This window comes from Triticum dicoccoides, chromosome 1B (genome assembly GCF_002162155.2).
Source record: "Triticum dicoccoides isolate Atlit2015 ecotype Zavitan chromosome 1B, WEW_v2.0, whole genome shotgun sequence".
Classification (NCBI taxonomy): domain Eukaryota; kingdom Viridiplantae; phylum Streptophyta; class Magnoliopsida; order Poales; family Poaceae; genus Triticum; species Triticum dicoccoides.
The window spans coordinates 352,927,130-352,938,489 of NC_041381.1; the positions used below are offsets into that span (position 1 = coordinate 352,927,130).

Consider the following 11,360-nt stretch of genomic DNA (forward strand, 5'->3'; position numbering starts at 1 on the left):
ACGGCACAGGAAATCGTACGTGGGCCGGCCCAAGTGGGGGATCGCTTCAGCGAAGGTTCAGCTCCTGGCCGCTCACGCGCGTCATATAGGATCCACCGGCCCTGTGGGGTCGCGGCACGTTGACCGGCAGGACAGGCACGACACGGCCTGTTAAGTAAACATGCCATGCCAGGTACATTTAGCCTTGGGTCGGGCCGGGCCGGCCCAGATGGCCAGCTACGGCGGGTCTGAAACGCAAAAAGAAGCCCCAAACCCCCATCCCTGGCTTCGCTTCTCTGGTGACGGGTTGCGGGTTGCGGCGCCGGCGACGAGGTACTGAGCGAGATGGCGAGCTCGGCGCTGAGACGATCTCTTCCACGACGCCTGCTCACTTCCGACCCATCATCCGCCGCAGCCTCCTTGTTCCGCCGCTCCTTCCTGTCCGGTAAGCACCCCCAGCCCCTCCCTCCCTCTCCCGCTTAGTATTTCCGACATACGAACCTAGCTCACCCGTTCCCCATTCCGTCACAACCAAAACATCGAATCGAATGGCGGCGGGAGAGATCTAGGTTCAAATCAAACATTTTCTCTAGCTTTCGCGTGCTAAACCCCTTCATTTTGCGATGACGACACGCGTGATATTTGGGGAATTGATGTTTAAAGTGCTCTAGCGATGCTGTTTTCTCACACGCCGGTTTGCTGTGAATGTTGCTTCGCAGGAGAGGGCGCGGGCGAGAGTGCGGACGACTTTGAGAAACGTCTGTTTGAGTCAGATGACAAGTCATTCTTCGGGAAGCTCGATGGGATTGGGAGCTCCTTTGGTAGACACGGCACGGGCTCTGGAATGGGTGCTTTTGGTCGGCCCGAGTTTGGTCAGGGGAGTAGCAATGGTGGGTTCATGGACGGTTTCGATTCCTTAAACGATGGCATGAACGAGAAGTTGGACGACGCGGCCCGCACCTTTCATATGACGGAGGAGGTTGATGATGATGACTACGATTTCAGGCCGGATGTGAATTACAGGCGTGGCTCGACTTACAATGTCCGGGTAAGAGGGATAACTGTTTGTTACTTTGGTGATTCAAGTACTATTTGAGAGATCACAATTCCTTTGCAGTCTTGAGATTTAGTCTAGCATATACAAGTATTCAGGAAGCGTGGCTAAATGTGTGAGCTAGATTCTGCGGAGTTAGCGTACACAGTGTAGTACTCCCTCCGTTCCATATTAAGTGTCGGATAGATGTTTGTCAAACAGAAAGAAATTGCTAGTCTTATCCACTATTGCCTAAACAACTGTGAACCACCAGAAGATATTGTTATAGTATTTTAGCTATCTAAATAACATTTATCCACCAGAAGATATTGCAAGCATCAGTCTGTTATGTACTGGAATGGTACTCCTCTAACACCAGATTTTATTCAACTCTACTGCATACAGGATCTTGACCTTACAAGACCTGCAGCCCCAAGGAATCCTCCAAGACCTCAGTTTGAAACATCTACAAAGGAAGTTTTAAGGAAAGCTGATTTTAGGGTGAGTGAATCTGCTTGGCAACCTATGTACACTGGCCACAGCTTTTGTTTAAAATTAAATGGTAGATTTTACACTACTTTGGCAGCTTGTAGACTCTAAAACTGTTAACCGGTATAAAGTTCAGGAATACAATGACTGTGGTAACCCCCAAACGCCACTTCATCCGTGATTAAATCTGTGCTAATTTGTCCAAATATCTTGTGACACTACCCTAAGCTTGTTAGGATTCTGGCATTTTCTGTTGATGCTTTCTTTCGCCGTATTTTAGTGTAGCAATTATTAACAAGTTCAGTATAGTTAAACTGACACGTTGCTTATTATTTTGTTGATTTGGGTTATTGCCTCACATTCTTCTAATTTTCTAACTCGATGTTTAGATGCCAATACTAGAACACCGCAAGTGCCAAAGCCAGATTAGGATGTTATGTGGGCATGGAACATACTTATTTTCCTATTTTCCTTTCTTATTTCCAAAAATCACTCGCGCGTTACCACATAAACCCCTGCCTACTTCAGGTTAGTATTGCAACACCTGCATTGCAGAAGAAGATGAACAAAATGCCAATCAGCACAAACAAAAGTAGAAACTTTTCAAGAGCAAGACCATATCACTAAGCAAGTTCTGCTAGCCTACAACCCAATCAGCACAAAGAAAACTTGCAGCAACCATAGCCCTAATCTTCTCAAGCACAACAGTAAACTTGTTCCTTGCCAAACGAAAAATGACCTTGTGGTATCTTTAGTTCGTGTTGCCTAGAGCTTGCTCATCAGGCTTGTTCTATAATTGATCTCTCAATTCCAAAATACATATTGCTAAAACCTTCTTGAAGAACAGACACACTCCAATTGTTTTGTCCTCCATGTCCTGTGCTTGGCAACAGGCACTATCCATACCTTCCCCTATGAAAAACTTATAAACGTATGTGTATTGACAGCTACAAGCAGAACTTTTTTAAAAAATCGAATAACCTTGGCATACAGTTGATATAAGGAAAAAATAAATCTTCCTTTGCCGGTGGCAACTAACAAAATAAAAATTCTTGGGGAGTCTGTAGAAGCCTCTCACATCGTTATTCTTGCCGCCACACATGGCAGCGTAATGGAACTAGTCTATTATAATTGAGCTCGTGTGAGATGGCAAGATTGGCAATCGAGCTCAGGGTGTGGGGGGTTACAGGGAAAGTGACACATGAAAAAACTGTCCACTCTCCGTCGCAAAATATAGGATTTTGATTGGTTAAGATAAGGTTTTGACCAACAACTAACCTTTTAATGTGTGGTCTATGTGATACAAAGTTACAGTACAAGTACTTGTTAAAAGGGCGTACCTAGTGCTGAAAGCTCCCACACAAGGTGGGGTCTGGAGAGGGAATTTCTAGACAGCCTTAACCTTGCATAATAATTCTGCAAGGACGCTGGTTCGAAGCCAGGACCGCCAGGCCACAAGTGGAGATACTCTACCACTGCACGAGGCCTGCTCTTCATTGAATTCAAACCTTGTCTTGGCCAATAAAAATACTGCCTACATTTTGAGGGAGTAACGAGTAATGGTGTTGAAGCTATGTAGCTTGGTAAGATGCAAATGCGGTAATGTTTTGGTTGGATGTTGCTTTGCTTAAGCAGTGTATGACTAAACTGCTTATCGTTGGTGGTTTGTGACCAATTTATTTAAATAAATACCCATCGGATAGAGACCTTCATACATGGATACATAGTTTTCGAGAGGCTAACTTTGATCTGCTTCATACATTTCGATATCTTGAGCTATTACAATTGTCTTAAACAAGTTGCAGTTTCTGACCGCAGTAATTATTCCTTGCAGAATGTTAGATTCCTCTCCAACTTTCTTACAGAAGCTGGCATTATCATCAAGAGGAGTCAGGTAATAGGGTACTTTTCCTGGCTTATATGTAAAATAAGAAAATTTTGGGTGGAGAGGTTCCTGTCTTCCTGATATATAATATAAATTCAGAGCTTACTTTCTCAGATTGTTGCCAATAATGCATACTCTCTTCTTCAGAGATGAATGACACCTTTTTTATGAAGTAGTGTCAGATTTCAAGTAGCAACTGCCCTTTAATTATGTTTTAAATGTTACTGTTATGGAGATATTAGTTTATTTTAAATGTTCCCCTTCGCTGATGATGTTGTTGTTGAGGTGTTTTCATGTTCATGCTCGTCGAATACAAACCTTTTCATGCTTAATCTATATTGTAATTAAGGTGTGACATGTATGTATCATCTCTTTGTCAATTTTTAGGGTCAGCTTCACAAACATATTCATGTTCTTTGCCGATGTATCTGTATTTCCTGGCCCATTGTTGTTTCTAACTAATTGATCCGCTCTCCAGACCAAGATAAGCGCGAAAGCTCAGCGCAAGGTTGCGAGGGAGATTAAGACAGCGCGTGCACTGGGACTGATGCCTTTCACGACGATGGGCAAGAGGCCTTTCATGTTTGGCAGAAGCGCGGAGGAGGATGCTTCAGAGGAGGAGTATGGGTACGACTTCGTCGAGAAGGATGCTGGGCCTGAAGATGCCGTTGCCGATGCCGTACCCGATGTGGAGACTGTGTAAACAGTCTGGGCATTATCGCCTCTACAGGTTCGCCCAGTTTGCAAACTGCAGATGCCTAAAAATGAAGCGGCCGGCGACTTAAGGATATCACGAACTGTTATTTTGTTCTTTGTTCTGAAGGAGATACGCTCTGTGCTCAGTCATGCCTCATTTTCAAGTTTGCGCTCGGAAGGAGAATGTACGGAGTAGGAGTACATAATAAGCATATGCTCGTTTTGCTTATGGTTTCAGAAGGAGATATGCCCTTCCCCTTTGCCCACTTTGCCCTGTGATATCGACCTGCGCGAAAAAGCAACGTGCACCAGCACCGCGCATATTTATTTCCATTTCATTTTCGGTTAGGTGACATGTCGGTGTGCTGTTGGTTGCACCTCTCAAGTGTCAATCATCATAGATTGGGTGTCGGGTAGAGCTTTTGCAGCATATTCGTGTGCGCTCTACGAATATGTGGTGGAACTAAACGGGCAAACAATTTCAGGAAATAATGATACGTACTACTCCCTCTGTCTAGTGTCAGCGAAATGGATGTATCTAGACGTATTTTAATTCTAGATACATCCATTTTTATTCATTTATGCGACAAGTATTTCCGGACGGAGGGATTACTACATAATTTCAATTTTTGGATTTGCTTTCATTTTCACAGGAAAAGTATTCAGTGATAGTACTTTTTACGTGAACTGCGTACTGTGGCATCGGAGCATCTAAAGCCACGTACCTCTAATTCAACTACTCAAACGTTCGCAGATGCGACCGGATATGTCCGTTTTGAGTCCCTATTTGTCTGTCCGCGTAGCCACAATCCTCATTTTCTTTCTTGTGTCCGTTCACTTGCCCGTGATTGATGGAGATGAAAAGAGAGAAAAAAAAAATGAATAAACAAAAAGAAAAAGGTGATCTGGCGTAGGGTCGCGTCCTACGTGATGGACTGACCGGACGCGTCCGCGAACCCTCATATCCTCCCTACATTTGAGATGAATATGAGGGTTCGCAGACAACGGGCATGTATAGGGATGATATGAAGGATCCGGTTGGGTCACTTTTTCCCTTTCTCTCCTGCCCGGTTACTGACTGGACGTGTCCGCGGACGTATGAGAGCTGGTTTGAGGCATCCATTTGTAGATGCTCTTAGCACATAAAATTCAAATCTAAATGTCTTTTGAAAACCAAAAAACTTTCTGGATGTTCACAAGATATATAAAATGTGATACACTCATACACATGGGAAGACCAAAAAGCAGAAATCCAACATGAATAATGTGTCTACAATCCCTAAAAGTTTTTGTTTGGTTAGCTATTCATAATAAGGTTTTAACAAGAGACAATCTTTTTAAAAGACAACACCTGGATGATATTTCTTGCCTTTTCTATGGTGAACAGGAAGCTCTCCAAATGTAATATATGGATAGATATTGCCGACATATTTGGTTTCTCTGCTGATATTAATCTTTCTGTCATGTCCAATTTGTGGATTGGGAATAACAAAGAAATTGTTTATGGTATTGCTGGGGTTGCTACCATGTGGAGCTCATGGACTTCTCGAAATGATTTCTGTTTTCAGGGTGTAGTGTGGAAGGATCTCCGGATTATTCGGGGAAAAATAAGTCTTCTTCTTCATCAGTGGATCATCTTGTCCTCGGTTCACCAATTGAAGCTGCTGAAGAAATGCCTCCAGCTGCTGGACCAAAAAAGAGGGGAGCTTCTAAGGATTGCTTGGTGGGTGATATGTCTCCAACGTATCTATTTTTTCTAACGCTTTTCCTCTTGTTTTGGATTCTAATTTGCATGATTTGAATGAAACTAACCCCGGACTGACGCTGTTTTCAGCAGAACTACCATGGTGTTATTTTTCTGCAGAAATAAAAGTTCTTGGAATGGAACAAAACTTTGCGAGGATTTTTTTATATCAAATAAGAGAATTTCTGGAGCCAGGAGGGACCTGAGCGGAGCACCTGGGTGGGCACAACCCACCAGGGCGCGCCAGCCCCCGAGGCGCGCCCTGGTGGGTGCTGCCCACCTAGTGGCCCCGCTGACCCTCAAACCGACGCTATAAAATCCCATATTTCCAGAAAAAAAATAAGGAAGAAAGAATTATCGCATTTCACGAGGCGGAGCCGCCGGCAAGCCTTGTTCTTCCTCGGGAGGGCAGATCTGGAGACCGTTTGGGGCTCCGGGGAGGGGGATCTTCGATCTTCGTCATCACCAACACATCTCCATCGCCACTTTCATGATGCTTCCCACCGGGAGTGAGTAATTCCTTCGTAGGCTCGCTGGTCGGTGAGGAGTTGGATGAGATTCATCATGTAATCGAGTTAGTTTTGTTAGGGCTTGATCCCTAGTATCCACTATGTTCTGAGATTGATGTTGCTATGACTTTGCCATGCTTAATGCTTGTCACTTTGGGCCCGGGTGCCATGATTTCAGATCTGAACCGTTTATGTCATCACCATTATATCCATGTTCTTGATCCGATCTTGCAAGTAATAGTCACCTACTACGTGTTATGATCCGGCAACCCCGGAGTGACAATAGTCGGGACCACTCCCGGTGACGACCGTAGTTTGAGGAGTTCATGTATTCACCGTGTGTTAATGCTTTGTTCCAGTTCTCTATTAAAAGTAGGCCTTAATATCCCTTAGTTTCCAATAGGACCCCGCTGCCACAGGAGGGTAGGACAAAAGATGTCATGCATGTTCTTTCCATAAGCACGTATGACTATTTATGGAATACATGCCTACATTAAATTTATGAACTGGAGCTAGTGCCGTATCGCCCTAGGTTATAACTGTCTCATGATGAATATCATCCAACGAGTCACCGATCCAATGCCTACGAATTTATCATATATTGTTCTTGCTAAGTTACTATTGTTGCTACTTCTATCGTTACTGCTACGATATCACTACTATCACTGTTACTATTACTATTACTACTGCTGCTATCATCAAAACTATCATGCTACTATGCTACTTGTTGGGGAACGTAGCAATTTCAAAAAATTCCTTCGATCATGCAAGATCTATCTAGGAGATGCATAACAATGAGAGGGGAGAGTGTGTCCATGTACCCTCGTAGACCAAAAGAAGAAGCGTTTTAGTAACGCGGTTGATGTAGTCGAACTTCTTCGCGATCCAAACGATCCAAGTACCGAACATATGGCACCTCCGCGTTCAGCAGACGTTCAACTTGATGACGTCCCTCGTGCTCTTGATCCAGTTGAGGACGAGGGTGAGTTCTGTCAGCACGACAGTGTGGCGAGGTGATGATGATGTTATCGGTGCAGGGCTTCGCCTAAGCACTACGGCGATATGATCGAGGTGTGTAACTGTGGAGGGGGGCACCGCACACGGCTAAGAGAAGACTTGGTGTGTTCTAGGGTGCCCCTGCCCCCGTATATAAAGGAGGGAGGAGGAGGCCGGCCGGCCCTAGGGGGCGCGTCCAAGGAGAGGGAGTCCTACTAGGACTACTAGTCCTAGTAGGATTCCTCTACAAGGAAGAGGAGGGAAGGAAGGAGAGGGAGAGGAAGAGGGAGTAGGAATGGGGGCGCCCCACCTTCCCTTGTCCAATTCGCACTGCTAAGGGGAGGGCGCGGCCTGCCCTGGCGGCCCTCCTCTCTCCCCACTAAGGCCCATGGTAGCCTATTAGTTCCCCTGGGGTTTCCGGTAACCCTTCTGGCACTCCATTTTTACCCGACACTACCCGGAACACTTCCGGTGTCCGAATAACATGGTCCAATATATCAATCGTTATGTCTCGACCATTTCGAGACTCCTCGTCATGTCCGTGATCTCATCCAGGACTCTGAACAAACTTCGGTCATCAAAACACATAACTCATAATACAAATCATCATCGAACGTTAAGCGTGCGGACCCTACGGGTTCGAGAACTATGTAGACATGATCGAGACACATCTCCGATCAATAGCCAATAGCGGAACCTGGATGCTCATATTGGCTCCTACATATTCTTCGAAGATCTTTGTCGGTCAAACGTCTCAAACCGCATAACAACATACATTGTTCCTTTTGTCATCGGTATGTTACTTACCCGAGATTCGATCGTCGGTATCATCATACCTAGTTCAATCTCGTTACCGGCAAGTCTCTTTACTCGTTCCGTAATGCTTCATCCCATAACTAACTCATTAGTCACATTGCTTGCAAGGCTTATAGTGATGAGCATTACCGAGAGAGCCCAGAGATACCTCTCCGATACACGGAGTGACAAATCCTAATCTCGATCTATGACAACCCAGCAAACACCTTCGGAGACACCTATGGAGCATCTTTATAATCACCCATTTACGTTGTGACGTTTGATAGCATACAAGGTGTTCCTCCGGTGTTCGGGAGTTGCATAATCTCATAGTTTGAGGAACATGTATAAGTCATGAAGAAAGCAGTAGCAATGAAACTGTAACGAGCATAATGCTAAGCTAACGGATGGGTCATGTCCATCACATCATTCTCCTAATGATGTGATCCAGTTCATCAAATGACAACACATGTCTATGGTTAGGAAACATAACCATCTTTGAGTAACGAGCTAGTCAAGTAGAGGCATACTAGGGACACTATGTTTTGTCTATGTATTCACACATGCACTAAGTTTCTGGTTAATAAAATTCTAGCATGAATAATAAACATTTATCATGATATAAGGAAATAAATAATAACTTTATTATTGCCTCTAGGGCATATTTCCTTCAGTCTCCCACTTGCACTAGAGACAATAATCTAGTTCACATCGCCATGTGATTTAACACCAATAGTTCACATCTGTATGTGATTAACACCCATAGTTCACATCGCCATGTGACCAACACACAAAGGGTTTACTAGAGTTAATAATGTAGTTCACGTCGCTATGTGATTAACACCCAAAGAGTACTAAGGTGTGATCATGTTTTGTTTGTGAGAGAAGTTTAGTCAACAGGTCTGCAATATACAGAGCCGTATGTATTTTGCAGTTTTTCTATGTCTACAATGCTCTGCATGGAGCTACTCTAGCTAATTTCTCCCACTTTCAATATCCAAACGGATTGAGACTCGGAGTCATACGGATCGGTGTAAAAGCTTGCATCGACGTAACTCTTTACGACAAACTCTTTATCACCTCCATAAACGATAAATATTTCCTTAGTCCTCTTAGGTAACTAAGGATAACTTTGGCCGCCATACAGTGATCCACTCCTGGTTCACTATCACACCCCCTTGCCAAACTCATAGCAAGGCACACAACTGGTCTGGTACATAGCATGGCATACTTTATAGAACCTTTGACTGAGGCATAGGGAATGACTTTCATTCTCTTTCTATTTTCTGCCGTAGTAGGGCTTTGACTCTTACTCAACTTTACACCTTGTAATACAGGTAAGAACTCTTTCTTTGACCGATCCATTTTGAACTCTTTCAAAATCTTGTCAAGGTATGTACTCATCGAAAAATCTTATCAAGAGTCTTGATCTATCTCTATAGATCTTGATGCCCAATATGTAACCAGCTTCACCGAGGTCTTTCTTTGAAAATCTCCTTTCAAACTCTCCTTTATGCTTTCCAAAAAATTTACACTATTTCCGATCAACAATATGTCATTCACATATACTTATCAGAAAGGCTATAGTGCTCCCACTCACTATATGCTTTGGTCAACTCATCAAAGCGTATATTCCAACTCCGAGAGGCTTGCACCAGTCCATAAATGGATCACTCGAGCTTGTACACTTTGTTAGCACCCTTTGGATCGACAAAACCTTCAGGTTGCATCATATACAACTCTTCTTCCCGAAATCCATTCAGGAATGTAGTTTTTACATTCATCTGCCAAATTTCATAATCATAAAATGTGGCAATTGCTAACATGATTCGGACAGACTTAAGCATCGCTACGGGTGAGAAAGTCTCATCGTAGTCAACTCCTTGAACTTGTCGAAAACCTTTCGCAACAAGTCGAGCTTTGAAGACAGTAACATTATCGTTAGCGTCAGTCTTCTTCTTAAAGATCCATTTATTTTCTATGGCTTGCCGATCATCGGGCAAATCCACCAAAGTCCACACTTTGTTATCATACATGGATCCCATCTCAGATTTCATGGCCTCAAGCCATTTTGCGGAAACTGGGCTCATCATCGCTTCGACATAGTTCGTAGGTTCATCATGGTCTAGTAACATGACTTCCAGAATAGTATTACCATACCACTCTAGTGCGGACCGTACTCTGGAAGACCTACGAGGTTCTGCAGTAACTTCATCTGAAGTTTCATGATCATCATCATTTGCTTCCTCACTAATTGGTGTAGGAATCACTAGAACTGATTTCTGTGATGAACTACTTTCCAATTCACGAGAAGGTCCAATTACCTCATCAAGTTCTACTTTCCTCCCACTCACTTCTTTTGAGGGAAACTCCTTCTCTAGAAAGGATCCATTCTTAGTAACAAAGATTTTGCCTTCGAATCTGCGATAGAAGGTGTACCCAACAGTTTCCTTTAGGTATCCTATGAAGACACACTTCTCCGGTTTGGGTTCGAGCTTATCAGGTTGAAGCTTTTTCACATAAGCATCGCAGCCCCAAACTTTAAGAAACGACAACTTTGGTTTCTTGCCAAACCACAGCTCATAAGGCGTCATCTCAATGGATTTTGACGGTGCCCTATTTAAAGTGAATGCAGTTGTCTATAATGCATAACCCCAAAACGATAGTGGTAAATGGGTAAGAGACGTCATAGATCGTACCATATCCAATAAAGTGCGGTTACGACGTTCGGACACACCATTACGCTGTGGTGTTCCAGGTGGCGTGAGTTGTGAAACTATTCCACATTGTTTTTAAATGAAGGCCAAACTTGTAACTCAAATATTCTCCTCCACGACCAGATCATAGAAACTTATATTTTCTTGTTACGATGATTCTCCACTTCACTCTGAAATTCTTTGAACTTTTCAAATGTTTCAGACTTTGTGTTTCATTAAGTAGATATACCCATATCTGCTTAAATCATCCATGAAGGTTAGAAAACAATGATACCTGCCACGAGCATCAACACTTATTGGACCGCATACATCAGTATGTATTATTTCCAATAAGTCACTAGCTCGTTCCACTGTTCCGAAGAATGGAGTTTTAGTCATCTTGCCCATAAGGTACGGTTCGCAAGTATCAAATGATTCGTAATCAAGTGATTCCAAAAGTCCATCTTTATGGAGTTTCTTCATGCGCTTTATACCGATATGACCCAAACGACAGTGCCAAAAATAAGTTGCACTATCA

The 11,360-nt window shown here is 43.5% G+C and overlaps 1 protein-coding gene across 1 annotated transcript; it reads left to right on the forward strand.

The window, feature by feature from the left end:
• The first annotated feature begins 253 nt into the window (after positions 1–253).
• Positions 254–4,348, forward strand: LOC119335024. Its single transcript, XM_037607317.1, has 5 exons — positions 254–424; positions 699–1,027; positions 1,418–1,513; positions 3,336–3,395; positions 3,865–4,348. The coding sequence occupies exons 1-5, from the start codon at positions 325–327 to the stop codon at positions 4,087–4,089; spliced, it is 810 nt and encodes a 269-aa protein (XP_037463214.1). The 5' UTR covers positions 254–324; the 3' UTR covers positions 4,090–4,348.
• The last annotated feature ends 7,012 nt before the right edge of the window (positions 4,349–11,360 follow it).